Source organism: Antechinus flavipes, chromosome 2, assembly GCF_016432865.1.
Source record: "Antechinus flavipes isolate AdamAnt ecotype Samford, QLD, Australia chromosome 2, AdamAnt_v2, whole genome shotgun sequence".
Taxonomy (NCBI): Eukaryota; Metazoa; Chordata; class Mammalia; order Dasyuromorphia; family Dasyuridae; genus Antechinus; species Antechinus flavipes.
The window spans coordinates 365,198,910-365,218,940 of NC_067399.1; the positions used below are offsets into that span (position 1 = coordinate 365,198,910).

At 30.8% G+C, this 20,031-nt stretch overlaps 1 protein-coding gene across 2 annotated transcripts in view; it reads right to left on the bottom strand.

Annotated features, from left to right (window-relative positions):
- FNIP1 (folliculin interacting protein 1) overlaps window positions 1–20,031 on the bottom strand; it is a 115,442-nt gene that overhangs the window by 59,424 nt on the left and 35,987 nt on the right. For both annotated transcript variants that reach the window (XM_051978212.1, XM_051978213.1), the window contains exon 2: window positions 5,483–5,609. In XM_051978212.1, coding sequence (XP_051834172.1) covers window positions 5,483–5,609 — 127 coding nt within the window. The remainder of the gene's footprint in view (window positions 1–5,482; window positions 5,610–20,031) is intronic.

Consider the following 20,031-nt stretch of genomic DNA (forward strand, 5'->3'; position numbering starts at 1 on the left):
AAAAAAATCAAATTAACCAATGGTTTATCTATTTTATTTTGTGTTTGTTTTTTTTTTTTTTTTTAAAAACATAAAACCAGTTCCTAGGTACAATAGTTTTCTAACTTTCAGTTTTATTAATCTCTCCTTTTATTTTAGATTTTACAAATTAATGTTTAATTGAGGATTTAAAATTTTTCTTTTCTAGTTAGTTTAGTTGCATGTCAAAAACACTGATCTGTTCTTTCTCTATTATAATGATATAAAAATTTAGAGATATAAATTTTCCTATAAGTACTACTTTGGCTACATCTTATAAATTTTAATATGTTGTCTCAACATACTAAATTATTGTCATTCTCTTTAATTAAATTATTGACTGTTTCTGACTGGTTTTGTGACACACTCATTCTTTAAGATAAATTCATTTAGTTTCTTTTTTGTTTATAATTTAATATTTTCCCCCAACTACATGTAAAACAATTTTCAAATTAATTTTAAAATTAATTTTTTTTTCAGTTTCATTATTTTGTCTCCCCACTTCATTGAGAAGGCGAGTAATTTGATTTCAGTTATATATGTGCAGTTATGCAAAACATATCTTCATATTAGTCAATTCATTAAGTTTACAATTAATTTTTAATTTATATTTACATGACCCTTTATTGATGTAATTATTATATTATGATTTGAAAAGGACAGATTTAATATTTTTGCTTTTCTGCATTTGGTTGTGAAGTTTTTAGTCCCTCTAAAATGTTAATTTTTCTGAAGATACCCTGTACAGCTAAGGAAATGGTATATTCTTTTCTCTTTCCATTCAATTTTCTCTAAAGGTCTCTCATATCTAACTTTTATAAAATTCTATTTATCTACTTAATTTCTTTCTAAATTTTTTATGATTGAATTTTTCTTGTTCAGAGAGGGGAAAGTTGAGGTTCCCCACTAGTATAGTTTTAGTATCTATTTTCTCCTATAATTTATTTAACTTTTCCTTTATGAATTTGGATGCTAAACCCTTTGGTGCATATATTTAATACTGATACTACTTCATTGTTTAAGGTGCCTTTTAGCAAAATGAAATTTTCCTGTTTTTTAGACAAAGGCATTTGGCATTTAAATAATGTGACCCATCCACTGGAGTTGTGCTCTCTATATACATGGCAGTTAAGCTTAAGAAAGGATCTCAGTGCCTGGGATCCTGCCAGGTTATCTTCAGAAGGAGAACTGACACAAGGCAAGTGTGTACATGGAGGTCAGAAGAGGCAATATAAGTATACCTTGAAAATTTCTCTGAAGACTTTGGAATAATTTGTGAGACACAGAAGACAGTGACAGGACAGTGAAGGACATGGTGTGCCCACATCAAAGAAAGTGCTATGTTCTATGAGAAAAGTAGAATTTCAGAGGCTCAGGGGAAAAAAAAAACCTTAACCATGAAATGTGCAAATTTAGAGCCATTTTCTACTCAAAATATTCATTCTGACTATATGTGTCCAACCTGCGATAGAGTCTTTTGAAAAGTTCATATTGATGTAATCAGCCATGTTGAGACACTGGAGCTTGATCCTAATGTAAGTGATGTTATTTTGGTCTACTTAGAGAATGAAGGACAACAGTCAACCAACTTCCCTGTTTATCTCTTTTGAGTAGGTCTACCTTTACTTCTTTGTTTGAAATCATGACTGTTACCCCTGCTTTTGATTCTGTCTAACCCCTCCACCCAACCACCGGTCCACCATTCCATTCTCTTTACTCTGTGGGTGTCTCTCTGCTTCAGGACAGACAAGACAAGACAATATTGTCAGATTTGGGGTTTTAATCTATATCTGCTTCCATTTTACGAATCAGTTCATCCCATTCACACATTGATTGTTTTGATTCCTAACTTTTAAATTTCCCTCCATTCTATCCTACTTTCCTCTTCTGTCTCTTTTCTCCTCCCCTCCTACAGTGTCCTTTTTGTCCCTCTCTTCTTATTTTCCAATAGAAAAAGATAAAATCTCTTAACTCATCTGAATATCTTTGTTTTTTACTCATTGAGTCAATTCCAATGAAAGTAAGATTTGAGTATTACCTGCTATTACCCTCCTCTATTTTTTTCCTTTTTGAGCTTTTTTAATCAGATAATTTATGACATCTTATCTCTTCCTTCCTCTTCCTTTTAGAGCATTCCTCTTTCTCATGCCTTAATTTTATTAAAAAATCATCCCATCATAATCAATTCATCCCCTTGGCCTATGTAGACTTTTGCTAAATAATAATAAAATTCTTAGATATACAAATATCATTTTACCATGTTGGAATGTAAACAATTTAACCTTATTAAATACCTTATAATTTCTCTTTCATGTTTACCTTTTCATATCTCTCTTCAATTTTGTATTTGAAAGTAAAATTATTCAGTTCTGGTCTTTTCATTCGGAATACTTAAAATTTCTCTGTTTCATTAAATATGTGTGTGTGTGTGTGTGTGTGTGTGTGTGTGTGTGTGCATGCATTATTTTTTCCTCCTGAAGGATTATACTCAGTTTTGCTGGGTAGATGATTCCTGGTTCTAATCCTAGTTCATTTGTCCTCTGGAATACAAGGAAACAGCATCATACACTTTTTAGACTTAAGCCACTGAGACTTTCATGTTTTAAACATGAAACATTAAAACATTTCATGTTTTAGATAATGTGAATCAAGACCTACAAATTTAAGCTTGCCTCACACTGAAAATGTTCAATTTTTAAAAGGTAGAGTGGTTGTCTTGAAATATGGATATTTGCTGAATTTTTATGATGTGTAAGTTTGCTAATAAATCTGCAAAGCTTTGTGTTCTTGCAAATAGCATACAATGGATAGAACACATGAATGATCATATGATTACACAAGAAACTCACAAACTAGCTTTGCATTTTATGTTTGACACAAAAACAATGTCTTGGGAACTGTAAAGCATCATGTGATGATACTACACTAACTCTATTTGGCTATGATAGTTTTCAGAGAAACCACAACTCAACATTTTCAGTATCAAATGTAGCAAGTTCCTTTATTAAAATTTTACTTATGAGTTCACAACAATCAAATCACGTGAGACAGAAATGTAATTGGAAGCATTCTTAAAGTCTAGCTTCAAAAAGTACTAATCTGAAAAATTTTATATTCTGTGAATACTTTTTTTAATTGTCCCTACAATAATGGAAAAACTTAATATGTACTATAATACAAAATTTAAAAGATATAGGTTACAATATGAAAACTTAAAAATACATCAAAAACATACAAATATCATTTTTTCACAAGTTCATTAAAATAATGAATTTTTATAATAGCCTTCCTTCAGCTAAAATATTAAAGGCATTTCTTTAAAAAATTGTCTGCTTAATCAAGAGAGCTGCTGCAATGCTACTCAAGAGACTACTCTCTGGTTTATATAAATCCTGTAAGCCTTAGCTACATTTCAATAAAATGTCCTTCTTCCTTCATAGAATTTCATTATTTACACAAAGTGCAAAAGGTATTTCTTTTAATTCCACAATCACCTTCCATGCTTTTTTATGTTTCTTGAGATTGATTTTTCATAATTTATGGACCTATCAATGAAGAATTCTCATTTATAATGCAAACAGAATACTGTCTGTAGTAAAGACAAAGCAGTATTTTTAAAAATCACTATCTCTAGGAGATAAAGAATCTAGTTCTGGCTCAGTCATTTAAAAATTATTCTGTTCACTCACAAGGTAGCATGGCTTCAGAATAAACTGGTATTTTATATGTGGTACTGTTCAGTGCAATTATCTTCTCAACTTATTCTATTCATTCACTCATTCAGAAAGCATTTTTTAGCTGCATAATATGTCTAAAAAACTCAGAAGAGAAGTAAATAAAATGCTATATTTGACGCAAATGAACTTAAAATTTTAGAATAGTACTTAGCTGTTTTTATGTAAATATCACACATATGAAAGAGAAAGTAGGTTTAACAATTAAAAGCTTTTATGAGTCACATTTAAGATTGACATAAAAAATTCCTAAGACCTCCTATTACTACTACTTTCTACGAGTCAAATTGTTTAGTCTTTTGTTTTAGTATTGGAGGGGTGGAAAAATGTGACAAGAAAAATAAATTATGACACTTGGTTTTCTACTTAATATTAAGGACAATAATTTTTTAAAATTTAGGGGGAAAATTATTTTCAAAAGATAGAATTCAAGGGCCAGCCCTTCTAAATCAAATATCACATTGGCATATAAAACAGACAAAGTAGAATTTTTAAAAAATATTTTCATTTGGAAAACTACTGGATATTTGAATAGACGAAGCTAGGCGGTGTAGTGAATAATGTGTTAGACTTGGAGAGAGGAGGGTTCATGCTTGAATTTTGTCTTTTATACTTAATATCTGTGGGCAAGTCATTTAATCCCTCTCAGACTCAATTTATCTATAAAATGGGGATAAAAATAGCACCTTCTTAAGAGGATTGTTGAGAAGATAAAATGAAAATCTACATACATATCCTCACACAGCTTTATAAACCTTAAAGGCTTATGAAAATAATAATTATTTTCATTCCATGTTGTGTGCACAGCTAGACAACCCTCATCAAATGACATTATCACCTTTGATATATTTCCAAAAACCTAGGTGTTCCAATAGTAACAAGAAAAAAATTTTTAAAAGATGTTCTCTCCTACCTAGACATTATACTTTGTCATATAATCTTTTGTTCAGTGACACTGGGTTCCTGACTATTCCATGGAACAGTTTCAGGCATTTTTCTCAGACTGTCTTGTATGTTTGGAATGTTTTGCCTTCTCATCTCCTTTCTAGCTTCCTTGGCTTCTTTCAAGTTCCAGGTAAAATCCCATCTTCAATAGGAAGCTTTTCCCCCAATCCCTCCTAATTGTAGGGCCTTTTCTATTGATTTTTACTATTTATCTCATATGCAGTTTGTACTTATTTATTTGTATGTTGTTTCCCCCATTAGACTGTGAGCTTTTCTTCACATCCCTTGTAATTATCATGATGCTGAGCACATAACAAGTATTTAATAAATACTTATAGAATGATTTGACTATAAATGAGAAAATTTTTGAAAGGTAAAGGAGAAAGGCAACCAGGTGGCACAGTGGATAGCACACAAGTCTGGGAGACAGAAGGAAGTGAGTTTAAATCTAGCTTCAGACACATAATATCTGTTACCTTGGACAAGTCACTTAACCCCAACACCCCCTAAAAAACACAAAAAGAGAGATAAAGGAGAAAACAGAATGTTAACTTTAAAAATTTTAATTTAATTAAAATTAATGTCCTGCAGTATGCTACCACTGATTTTAAGTTCTACCATGCAGATAATACACATTAATTTAATGTCCCAAAGTGTTTTACCACTGGTTTTAAGTTCTAGCATACAAAATTTTGCGTTTTTAAATTTTAAATTTTAAAACAAAGCAGTGATATGTACTATAATGGTTATCTTTTATTTAACAATTAAATAATTAATATGCTCACCGACACAGATACATCCTCAGTTTTTCTTTTAGTACTAGAGTCGAACAAGACATTCCTCCCTCTTCTTTCACAATCTTGATACACGATTAGTCGAATCTGGCTTGGATCAAACTCCGACAAAGGCCAACTTCAATGAAAAATAGAAATCCATCAGGTCTTATGTTTTATGAAGTACTCTATAAAACTATTTTCAAAATGAATTCTAAATTAGACAACTCAAATTCTTTGGCTATTTATAAAAAGTGTCTCTCTTCAGTTACATAGTTTAGTGCAAGATTAGTACCATTTTAACAAGAATATATTTAATAATTGCATAAAGAATTTTTTTAATGTTTAAAACTTTTATTTTGTAATTACGTGAAAATTTTTTTTTAACATTTTGGTTTTTTTAAATTTGGAGTTACAAATTCTTTTCCTTCCTCTTTTCCCTTATCATTGAAAAAGCAAGCAATTGGTACACAAATTTTAGATTACAGGTATGTAGGTAAAGTAGCTAAAGCATTGGATTCAGAAGCAGTAAAACATGACTTCAAATTTTATTTATTATTCATTTATTGACAAATTTATTCACTAATACTACTATCACTAATACCACTCTACTACTACAACTATAACTACCACTACTATAACACAAACAACAACTAGTATAACTACTACTACTATAACTGCTCCTACTGCTGCTGCTACTACTACATGATCCTAGTCATTTGCTCTCCCTACCAGTTCTCTCATCTATAAAATGGGAATAATGAAAGTACCTATTTCCTGGAATAGTTGTAAAGATAAAATGAGCTATTTATAAATCACTTTGGAAACTTTAAAGTGCAGTGTAAATGGTGTCTATTATTATGTATTATCTATCATGAGCTTAAAACTAAATATAACTATGAAGGAATCAATCAATACTATTAAGATAATGCTTGGGCAAAATGTATAATGAAGTATCACTAAAACAACATTCATTTAAAATCATCTATAATTATTATTATTACAATTATAAATATATAAATATAACAATCTGTTATTATTTATAACAACCTATCAAGAATTGAAGAAATGAAGATGTTTAATCTAGAGAAGAGATGAAAATTTAGAGAGACCATATTTGCAGACTACAAGTAAGAAGAAATGAAAGAAAAAGCATTTATTAAATATTCAATATATATAAAGCACTGTCTTAAATACTCGGAATACAATAGTAAAGTAACATAGTATTCAAGGAATTCACATTCTGATAGGGAGAAATAAAAGAAGATTTTAGCTGCAAATCATATAGAAAGGACTACTACAGGTGCAAAGCAAGATAGTTATGCTTCCTTAATGTCTCTTCCAGTGATAAAATCAACTATATTTCTTTTAAAAACATTAATTCTGAACTTAAATACCAAATAAAAGAAGCATTTGCACAAAGTAGAACAGAAAAAGAAGATGAAATGGTGAATCATGTCATATAGGATTTATTTTGGTAATTATATAATAAATGGGACATGACTTTCAAAACTGTCCTGTTTCTCTGTTTCCTTCCAAATGGAATTATACTGGCATCTGTAGATTTTTTTAATCACCAAAATTCAATCATCCAATTTTACCTAATCCCTCCTAGAGAGCCGTCCCATAAACAAATCTTTTTTTGGGGGGATGAGGGGGGAAAATCAGAAGAACTGAATAATACATTAAAAAAAATTCTGAACACAATGCAGTGTGAATCTCTTTCATGAAAAAAGGTATTAAGGCAATTGGGACACTCAAGCCACAAACCCAGAAGAAGAGAATGACTACAAAACATCTGTAAAGCAAAGCTTGAAGGAAAAAATACAATACAGACACTTCAATTCAACTAGCATTCCTTTTTTGGGGGAAGGGGAAACTTTATTTCTTTTTTTTAGTAGCATTTTTTCCCCTTGTTTCCTGTCAAAACAGTTTTTAGCATTTTTTTTTTACAGGATTTTGAGTTCCCAATTTTTCTCCCTCTCTCTTTCCAAAAATGGTAGACAATTTGGTATAGGTTATACATGTACTATCATGTAGAACAAATTTCCATATTAGTCACAGTACAGAAAGAAGAAACAGAACAAAAGGAAAAAACACACACACACACACACACAAAGAAAGAAAGTGAAAAAAAAAATGCTTCAATCTGCATTCAACTCTGCATCCAAATTTCTTTATCTGGATGTGGATAGCATTTTCCTTCAGGTTCTTTGTACTTGTCTTGAATCACTGTGCTGCTGACGAGCTGAGTTATTTATACTTGATTATCACACAAGGTTGCTGATATCGTGTACAATGTTTTCCTGGTTCTGCTCATTTTACTTTGAATCAATTTTTATAAGTCTTTCCAGCTTTGTCTGAAATCTGCCTTTATATTATTTCTTATTGCACAGTAACATTCCATTATATTAATACACCAGTTTATTCAGCCATTCCCCAATTGATGTGCAGCCCCTCAATTTCTAATATTTTGCCACTGCAAAAAGGGTTCCTATAAATATTTTTTCACATGAAGCACTTTTTCCTTTTTTATGATCTCTCTGGAATACAGACCCAGGTGTGGTATTGTTGGATCAAAGGGTATGCACAGTTTGGTTGCCTGCTGGGTACAATTCCATATTGTTTTCCAGAATGATGGGACCATTTCACAACTCCATCAACAATGCATTAGTATCCTACTTTTTCCACATCCTATCCAATATTGGTCAGTTTCCTTTTTTTGTTATATTAGCCAATCTGATAGCCATGAGTTAGTATCTCAGAATTGGGTTTTTTTAAACACGTGCAATTTTATACATTATTTCCACAATTATCATGCTGTATAAGAAAAATCAGATTTAAAAAAAAAGGAAAACAATGAGAAAGAAAACAAAAAGCCAGCAAACAACACAACAAAAAAGTGAAAATATTATGTTATCCACCCTTACTCCCCACAGTCCTCTCTCCGGGTGCAGATAACTCTCTCTCCCCATCACTAATCCATTAGAAATGGCCTGAATCACCTCATTGTTAAAAAGAGCCTGATCCATCAGAATTGATCATTGTATAATTCTTGCTGTTGCTATGTATAACGTTCTCTTGGCCCTACTCACTTTACTTAGCAACCGTTCATGTAAGTCTCTCCAGGCCTTTCTGAAATCATCCTGCCAGTCGTTTCTTATAGAACAATAATATCCCATGACATTCACATACCATAACTTATTTAGATATTCCCCAACTAATGGGTTTCCAGTTTCTTGCCACTACAAAAAGGGCTACCACATTTTTGCATATGTAGGTCCCTTTAAATCCTTTAAGATCTCCTTGGGATATATGCCCAGTAGAAATACTGCTGGATCAAAGGGTATGCAGTTTGACAGCCTTTTGAGCATAGTTCCAAATTGCTCTCCAGAATGGTTAGATCACGTTACAACTCCACCAACAATGTATTAGTGTCCCAGTTTTCCCACATCCCCTCCAATATTCGTTGTTGTTTCTTCCTGTCATTTTAGCCAAGTGTGTAGTTGATACCTCAGAGTTAATTTGCATTTCGCTGGTCAATAGTGATTTTCATATGACTAGAAATGATTTTAATTTCTTCATCTGAAAATTATCTGTTCATATCCCTTGATCATTTATCAACTGGAGAATGGCTTGTATTCTTATAAATTTGAGTCAATTCTCTATATTTTTTAGAAATGAGGCCTTTATCACAACTCTTGGATATAAAATGTTTCCCACCAATTAGAATTCCTAAAAGAGATGAAGTAAAAGTTTAAAAGCATATTTACATGAGAAATAGGAGCACTTAAAGGAAAAAAATAGGGAAAAAAACCCAAGAATTGTGGAAGAAATAGCTGGAAAAGGAATCAATAACTTGGTACAAAGGATTGCTACAAACATTGCCCCAAAATCAAAAGTCTTGAAAATTAGAATGAATCAAACAGAAGCAAATGACTTCATGATAAAATAAGAAATATTAAAACAAAGTTTAAAAAAGACTAAAAAAGGAGAAAATGCAAGATTATCATAAAACAAAAACTGACCTAGAAAATTCAAAGAGGAGGAAAAATTTAAGAATCATTACATTATCTGAATGTCATAACTAAAAAGAATCTAAATATCACATTCAAACAAAACTTGATCAAATTTCTTAGAACCAAAGAATAAAGTAGAAACTATTAAGAATTTGGCAGTCATCTTCTAAAAGAAACTCCAAATGAAAGACCTGAGGTATAAGATATCCAAAATTTAGAGCTCTAGCTCTTAGAAAAAATAGTGCAAACAGCTGGAAAGAAAGAATTACAGCCAGAATTATACACAATTTAGCAGCCAATACTATAAAGGGGCAGAGAACTTGGAATATAACATTCTAGAAGGCTTAAAGCCAAGAAAAACTTACTCAGTAAGTCTGAGAATCATGCTGCATGAGGGGGCATGGACTGAAAAATGACTAAACCACCATATTGACACCCACACTGATAGAGGTACAAAATGAAAATCCTCTGTTCCAACTTTTCCCCTCATTCCCTTTATCCCCTCCCCCAGATGGCAGGTAGACTAATACATGTTAAATATATAAAAGTATATGTTAAATACAATATATGTATATATATATCCATATAGTTATTTTGCTGCACAAGAAGAATCAGACTTTGAAATAATGTTAAATTAACCTGAGAAGGAAATCAAAAATGCAAGCAGACAAAAACAGAGGGATTGGAAATGCCATGTAGTGGTTCACACTCATTTCCCAGAGTTCTTTCACTGAGTATAGCTAGTTCTCTTCATTATTGAACAAATGGAACTGATTTGTTTCATCTCATTGTTGAAGAGAGCCACGTCCATCAGAATTGATTATCATATAGTATTGTTGTTGAAGTATATAGTGATCTCCTGGTCCTGCTCATTTCACTCAGCATCAGTTCATGTAAGTTTCTCCAGGCCTGTCTGAAATCTTCCTGCATCAGATCTACTTCTTTATCATCAACTACCTTTAAATTATTCCCACCTGGATATTCCATAGGTATCTCGGACTCAAGAATCTAAAACAAAATTCATTATTTTAATACATTCTATAAACTGTCATAGTAAGGGCATCACCATTCTTCTAGTCCCCAATAATGACAACTTCATTGTCACTCCTGGTTCTCTTCATTTTCCATATTAAATGAAAATGTCAAAACTTATACTTATATAACAACTCTTGAACCTATACCACTTTCTCTCCACCATCTAATAGATTTTAACTCATTTAAAATTTAACTTTAATTTGTTTTCACATTAAAGTTTAACTTGTTTAAAACGTCTTTGATAATTATTTCAAAATAATTGATTTCCTTTGTGATCCTTTTTTATTTTATGTATTTCAAAATATTATTGTGAGAAAGGGTCCACAGAATTTACCAAACTTGCAAAGAGGTCCATGACACACATAAAAAGTAAAAACTTCTGTCCCTAGTATAGATAACTAGTTCAGTTTTGGACAAATTGAGTTGAAATTACTATATTATTGTTCAGTTGTGTTCAACTATTCATAGCTCATGGATCATAGCATGTTAATGTTGTCCAAGGGGTTAAGATATTTGAGTGGTTTCTTATTTCCATGTTTAGTGGATTAAGGCAAACATTTTGCCTTACGGCAACTTGCCTAGGGCCACACTAGCTAATAAGTGTCTACAGACTGCATTTGAACTCAGGTCTACCTGATTCCAGGCCTCGCACTTTATTCACTGAACCAATTAGAGGTCATGTGTCCATAGGATACCTCATATGAAATGTACAGTAGATAGTGAAGCAGGAATAGAGTCAGGAGAAAAATTAGGGCTGAAAACACATGCTATGCAGTCATCAGCATAGAAATAATAAATATATATTTGTGAGCTGATGAGGTCATCAAGGATGAGTATCAAAAAAGAAAAGCATGCCCAGAACACAATTTAAGGTACATCCATAGGAACACCTTAACCTGGATTACTGCAATAGCTTGGAGGTTGATCTCCTTGTCTCAACCTCTCAAATAATAATTGTTAACATTTAAATAATGCTTTTAAGGGTTGAAAATATTTTATATATTTTACCTCAACCTCCCAATAGGAGTGACAACTTGAATATTAAAGTACCTATGGATAAAGCAGCCTAACAAAAGAGAGAAACAATTATATTAAACAATTCTGCAAATATAAAGAGCATAACTAAAAATGGCAAAATATTTGTTTCAAAGTATAATAAAATTATCTGGATTGAATTTTTTTTCTTTTCTTTTTTTGCTGAGATAATTGTGGTTAGTCTTCTTCTCAAAGTATCTTGAATTTTAGCTATTTTGTACATATTTGGATTTATTTACCTTATATTTATCTCACACACACTCTTATGCATACTTGTTTTCCCCACTAGAATGTACATTCCTTACAAGTAGGATTATTTCATTCTCTACTTGAATGATCAGCATCTTCTAGCACAGAGCTTAACATAAGGTAGGCAGTTAGTAAATATAAATACTTGATTTATTTTCAAACAAATCATAATAATTATGCACTTATTCTTTAATCATTATAATTTAAAATTAATTATCAATCCAGAAACATTTATTAAGGCTTGCTATAATATAGGTACTATGTTAGGCACTGGGGATTCAAATATAGAGATGAAAGTTTTTATCTTCAATTCTATTAATGGAGAAAATATGTATGTAAGTATATACAAAACAAATACAAGATAACTGGGAAGGGAGGAGAGCAGAAGTACTAGCAGCTAGGGAGAGAAGAAAGAGAAAAGACTTCAAGTTGATGATCAGGGTCCAAAAAGAGAGAATATGTTCCAGATATGATGACAGCCCATATAAAGAAACAGATGTAAGAGAGTGATGGTTGTATGTGAGAAACAGAAAACAAGAACAGATGGGCTATACTACAGAATATATGAAGGGAGTGTAATGTATTATAAAGCTGGCAAGGTAATTTGGAGCCAAGTTATGAATGACATTTAAATGAGGAGTTTGGCTACTGGTAATAAGTAGATCCTACTGGTAATAAGGAACTAGTAGACATTATTGAGTAGGAAAGTGACATGCTTCAGCAAAATCACTTTTGCAGTTGTGTGGAGGATTCAGTTCATGCTCTTTTCATTTTGTTATTCTCTCTTACTTTATAAAGCTGCTACTGAAAGACTTTAAGTCTGAGACTATTAAATAGTCAAAAGGCCCAAATTCAAACTCTTTGGTCAAGTTACTAGTTTTCTCTGGACTTAATTCCTTATCTATAAAGTATGTGGATTGGACCAAAAAAAAAAAAAAAAAAAAAGGCCCCTGCCAGTTCTAAATTTATGATTCTATCATACTAATTGTCAATCTATTGTTGGAAGAATTTTTCATACTTAAGAGTTCCATATAGTGTTGAAAATCTAGACCAAAAAAATGTTTTGGGACTATCCATTTGGATTTTTCATTAGTATAAGAGACATATAAATGACAAGATGAAGTTTTGTTAATAATATCCTATATTAGATTGCAAGGGGAAAGAGAGCAAATTTGAAACTCAAAATTTTAAAATGAATGTTGAGAACTATCTTTAATCTGAAAAACTAGAATGCTATTAAAATAATATATAATATAGAACTAAGAAACTCAAATATGTACATTAAAGACATTAAACTCAAAATAATCTCAAATATACTCAGGCTATCCATAATATAATTAAGAATAATAAAAAGTCTTTATATTTTATAAATATAAAAATTATATAAATAATTTTATAAATAAAAAATAAAAAAAATATTTTATAAAAAAAGAAAATATTTTATTTCAGAATAATTCTTTCTGAATACATATGTGTCTGTATGTAGAAATATTATATATACATATATATCTGCTGACAGAAAATAATTCTAAACTTAGGAACATAGTAAAGAAGACTTTTCAATACTAAAATGTAATAAACATTTTAAACAAAACAAAATTAATATCAGTATAATGTGAATCATTCCATGAAAAGGATATCATCAAAATCCCTAGCTTGAAATAATTTATTTCAGACATTTTCCAGCCATCAAAATGTCACAAATCCATGTATATCTATCAGGAATTGAAATAAAGTACTTTTTATAGATACTTTTATAAGCAGTAGTTATTATCATTACTACTAATACTGTACTATTTTACTGACTTTTTTTCAATGTCAAATTTATTTCCATAGCTAGGTTGTACTTTAGTAGCATCTTTGTCCCTAGAGCAGTTTTACTTTCTGAAATCCCTAAAAACTCCAGTTATGCGTGGCTGCCAGCCCAGGTTAATAATAGCAATGAACCACATTCATCCAAACCACAAGACTGTCAGGTGACATACTGAGAAGTCTGAATTTAACTCAAACAAAAGACTCTCCATGCTGCAATGTAAAACTCTTAATCCTAGCAACAGGATGGGACTGGGGGATGGGACATCTTTGGGGGGAAAAAAAGATCGGTTAACTAAGGCAAAATTTATGTTTTCATACAAAGTTCTCTTATTATCCCTCACAATATTATAACCATATGTGATTCTTTTGTTTCCTTGTAAAATTCAAAATTTTTTTCAGGAAAGTTATCACTATCTACTTTTCAATACTACTGTCTCTTCGAATTTATTACTGAAAAAATAAATTTAATTTATCTGAAAGGTGTTAGGTAAGTATCAAAGACTATACATATCAGTTTTATTCGCCATCTTTTTTCAAGTGAATATGACATAGATTGTATCTATTAAAAATGCCCTGGCAACTGGGTATGCATTTTAAAATCCAAATCTGTAGAGAATTCAAACTAATCAGGAAAGTGGGGGATAAAAAGTGTACTCTACCCTTTGACTCTTAAATTCTTGGGAGTTTAAAGATACTAACGTTCAACTTTGCTGACAAGCAGAGCCCTCAGAAGAGCAGAAAAACAAGTACAAAGCCATCATGTGACCCTAAATGACACTGTATGCCACCTGGATGTGTGAAGAGACAGACAATTAATACCAGTTTGTGCTGCATTCATACACACAAATTTCATTACTAAATAAAGCTTACAAGTTTGAAAAGTGCAGTAAAAGCTGTAATATATTGCTTGTTTGGTTCAATAAGGAAATTGTAGAAAGTTTTCACAACACAGATGAAAATCTTTCTCAGTTTCAGCATGGATAGAAATGTTTTACTTGAATAAATCAATCCATAAGGGTGGAGTGTAAAGGTAGAAAGGAATCAGAAGTTATAAGTATCTCACACACACACACATACAATACACACACATACCAACCAGCAAACACCAAACATCAAAGGAAAGACCAATGTTTTAAAAACCATGACAAAATAAAAGCAACTGAAATTTTAAAATGAGCAAGGTGTTTGTTATAATAAAAATAAAATTTAAAATGCTGTAGAGCAACTGCAACAAGAAAACTACCAGAAGTAAAGAGAAAAAGAAACCATTCAAAATATCAGAAAAAAAGTTCTCAAATGGGTAAATATTATTTTTAAAGAAATCACTCAATATGCCCAAAAACATTATCAATAGCTTACTAGATATATCAAGCACTATGCTAGACACTGTGGATAAAAAGACAAAAACTAGATAGTCCTTGTGCAGAAGGAACATATGTTAGTTTTTTGTTTTTTGGTGTGTTGTTGTTTTTTTTTTTTGAGGGGGGAGACGAGGAAAAGAGGATTGAAGGGGAAGAGATAAATATGGAAAATGAAACAAAAATATAAACATAGTAAATGTAAGGTAATTTGGGGGCTTAAGAAGGCACAAGCTTCTGGGGAAATCAAGAAAAATCTGATATAGCAGATGTCAAATTAACTGAGCTTTGAAGGAAACCAGAGCTTCTAAAAGGTAAAGGTATGAAGGGACTATGTTCTAGATATGGGGGACTTCCTGTACAAAAGAATGAAGATAAGAGATTGGTTACTATGTGAAAGATAACAAGGTCAATTTGGCTGGACTATAACATAAATGAAGGTGAGTAATATGTAGTAAGTTTGAAAAAGTAAGCGGGAACAAAACTATGAAGGTATTTAAAGTGAAATAAAATAGTTTATATTTAATCCTGAAGATAAAAGGGAGTCACTGGAACTAACTGAGCAAGACCCGTTTTTAGAGATTATGATTTGGTAGCTATATATAGTACGGAATTAAAAAGGGAGAGATTTGAGGCAAAGAGACAACTTTCTCTACAATAATCTAAAGGAGAGGTGATAAAGATCTTTACTAGTTAGGTAGAGAAGTAGGCAGATGAGACAGAAGAAGTGATTGTAGAAGCCTTAGAAAGTGACTGACTATGGGGAGAGAAAGATGAATGAAGACTTGAGAATAACTCCAATTTATTTTAATATATTTTCTTAGTGGGCCAAAATATTGGCCAGTTCTTATTTAAAAATTTTTTGTGTGTGAGATAATTAATTTCAATAATGCTTAGCCCATGGTTGATACTTTAAAAAAATAAACCTCATATAAAAAAAAAAAATTAAAAAAAAAAAAAAAAAGAGAGAGAGACTAACTCCAAAGTTTCTGTAGTAGGGTCTACGAGGGCCCACACATATAAGAAACTGAACTGAAAAAAAAAAAAAAAAAAAACATGCACCAGAATATAGCTAATTCAAAGCAGAATTCAAAGGTTTAATGAGACAAATATATTAGAAAATGTTACAAAACTGGGGGAAAAAAATCTAAGGTCTCTGCTTAAAAAAAAAAAAAAGAGGCATATTTAAGACTCATCACTTTCTGAAAAATCATAACCAAACAAATGACCTAGATGCCATATTTCAATAAATCATAAAAGAAAATTTTCCAATTCTATCAAAAGTAGAGGGCAGAGTAAAAATTAAAAAAAAAAAAAAATCCATCTAAAATATCCTGAAAGAAGCTCCCAGATATAAACTCACAGTAATGTCACAATCGAAATCTGGAGATCCTGAGAAATAAGCACTGCAAGCAGTCAGAAAAAGTTTTAACTACCAAGCAATCACAATGAAAACCACTTTTGTAAAATTCAACAATATCTGATATCATAAAAGCCTCATAAACAAATGTAGAAAAGTGGAAACATCAAACATATTTACTAATTATAACACAACAAAAATATAACCAAGATTTTATGAAAGAATTCAAATATACTGTTCTCTAAGAAATGACCAGCAGGATGATCTCAGAAAGGCCTGGAGAGACTTGCACGAACTGATGTTGAGTGAAATGAGCAGAACCAGGAGATCATCATATAATTCAACAACAATACTATATGATGATCCTCTTCAACATGAATTGAACCACCTACACCCAATGAAAGAACTCTGGGAATGAGTGTGAACTACTACATAGAATTCCTAATCCCTCTATTTTTGTCTGCCTACATTTTTGATTTCCTTCACGAGTTAATTGTATACTATTTCAAAGTCCAATTCTTTTTGTGCAGCAAAATAACTGTATGGACATGTGTACATATACTGTATTTAACATATACTTTAACATATTTACCATGTATTGGTCTACCTGCCATCTGGGGGAGAGGTTGGGGGGAAGGAGGGGAAAAGGTTTTGCAACTGTCAATGCTGAAAAATTACCCATGCATATATCTTGTAAATAAAAAGCTATAATAAAAAAATAATTCAAATATAAATTAAAAATACTTTAAACCTAAAGAATTCATAAAAGGGAAGTGAGCAAGTCATAAACAAATAAAACAAAATCCAGGAGAAAATGGATTTACAAATGAGTTCTATCAAATACTGAAAGACTTATTTGCAAAAAGGAGTGAAAGATGGCATCCTACAAAAATCTTTCTATCAATCAAAATTTGGTACTAATACCTCAACTCAGGGGAGATAAGTTAGATAAAGAAAGCTGTCACTAAATAAACATAAAGGCAAAATTACTGAGTAAATTCTTAACAAAGAAGCTGCAGCAGTGTATTTTAAAAATTTACTTTTACTAGGTTAAGTTTATACAAGAAATGAAAGATTAGCTGACTTAGGAAAATCATAAACATCACAGAGAATATTAATAACAATCACAATATATCATTAGATAAAGAAATGCAATATCCTTTTATATTGAGAATACTATGAAGCAAAAAAAACCAAACTATAAATACCAAAATGGATCTTTTCCTTAATAATGGTAAACAGTATCTATCTAAAGCCTAGATCTCTAGCATTATTTGTAATGAAGAAACACTGGATGTCTTTTCAATAAGCTAAAACAAAGTTGCAGGGTTTTTTTTTTTTAATTGTTGTTGTTTAGCCTGTAAACTAAGAATTGTTTTTATAATTTAAAATAGATTAGAAGTTTTTTGTATAGCCCATGAGCTAAGAATAATTAAGACATTTTGTAAATATAAAATTAGGTATTTTAAAATGTAAAAACCATTTTTTTGCTCCTAGGTTGTACAAAAACAGCTGTCAGACCAGATTTGGCCTATAAACTATAGTTTACCAATCCTTGAACTAAGGGACAAAGGAAGGATGACCAGTTTCATCATTGTTATTTGATATAGTTCTAGAAAAGTTAACTATAGCAATAAAAAGAAAAAAAAACTCTGAAGATGGAAGTAAAGGCCAAAAAATGAATTAAACTATTGCTTTTTAGCAAATATGATGTTTTATTTTAGATATGACAGTCAACTAAGAATTAATAGAAACACAAATTCAGTAAAGGAACAGAATATAATAAAATCCAAAAAACTAGCCTTTCTGTATATTCCCAACAAAATTCAGTAGATGTAGAAAAATAAATTCCTTTCAAACTTGTTATAGAATATATAAAATATTGGGAGATCTACTTATCAAGACATGTACAAAATCATATAAAAACAAATACAAAATACTCTTTACAGAAATAAAGTCTTTTTAAAAAATATTTTATTTTATTTTATTTTATAATAACTTTATATTGACAGAATCCATGCCAGGGTAATTTTTTTACAACATTATCCCTTGCACTCGTTTCTGTTCTGATTTTTCCCCTCCTTCCCTCCACTCTCTCCCCTAGATGGCAAGCAGTCCTATATATGTTAGATATGTTGCAGTATATCCTAGCAAAAATAAAGTCTTAAACTGGGGAGAAATTAATTGCTTATTTTTGGACAATAATAATATAAAAAATATAATTAAAAATACTACAACATCAATTAATTTATAGGTTGAAGTATCATATCAAATTACCAAATGATTACTTTGTAAAACTACATAAAATTATTCTAAAATTTGTCTGGAGGTACAAAATTACTCTAAAGGGAAACACTGAAAAAAAGTGGGAATGAAAAGAGACTTACAAATATTGGGTCTTAAACTAGAGTATACTAAAACTATTTAGTTCTCATTAATTTTTTAAGTTGATAAATGGAATAGATTAAGTATATATACTTCAGATGCAACCATGTACTATGGTGGGCCATCTCTAGTTGTCGTGAACCCAGATAGCTTTGAAGAAGAAAGTGAGGCCCATGTCTTCCCACAGCCCTTCACATAGCCCTCCCTCACTTAAATCCAATTCGTTTGCAAATCATGGCATCACCTTCCTGTTGTCATGGCCTTCTTCAAGAACAAAGGACAAACAACAACATGGTACAGTTTTCAACAAACCCTTCAAAATAAACTACTGGGTTTATTCATTTTTTCACAAAAAGCTCTGAGGAAACTGAAAAATATTCTCACATCATATTGTACAATAAGCTCTGAAAGATACATGGCATAGATATCAAAATTTATATAATAAACAAATTATAGAAGAATAGGAGATGCTTTTTATAAGAATGGCTTAGGGAGAGTTCTTAACCAAACAAAAGATAATAAGGATAATAGGAAAAAAACAGAAAATTTTTATTACAGAAATGGACAAGGATTTGAACAAAAAAAGCCAATACTTTTAAAATTAGGAGGGAAAAAAATCAAATGAAATGGGAAATGTTTTTAAAAGATTTTTTTTGATAAAGGTCTTATTATAAAATATATGTGTATACACACACACACAATTTATTTGAATATGTAAAAAGATTTATTTCCCAACATACAAATAGTTTAAGATATGAATAGGCAATTCTCAAGCAAAGAAATCCAAGTTATTAACAATAATAAGAAAAAGTACTCAAAATTGTTAGAGAAAATGCAAATTAAAACAACTCAAATTCTATCTTACATCTATAAGATTTGCAAAGCTAACAAAAAGAAAAAATAAAGTTGTTAGAAGGGCTTAAGAGAAAAGTCATACCAATGTACTGTTGGACCTGTGAACTACTCTAACCATTCTAATAAGTATTTGAAACTATATTCATAAATATATGAATATATATTCATATCCAATTGCATTACTTTTTGCATACTTTTTGATCCAGCATTCTGCTAGTAGGCTTATAAACCATTAAGTTCAAATACCCATATATTTTAAAAATATACAAATTGCAGGGATTTTAATTGAAGCAAAAAAAAAAAAAAAAAAAAAAAAACAAAAAAAACAGGAGAAAATGTGTGCTTGTCAATTGAAAAATGCCTGAACAAATTCTGATACATGAATACAATGAAATATGATTGTGTCATAAGAAATGACAAAAAGCTGATTCAGAGAAACCCAGAATGATT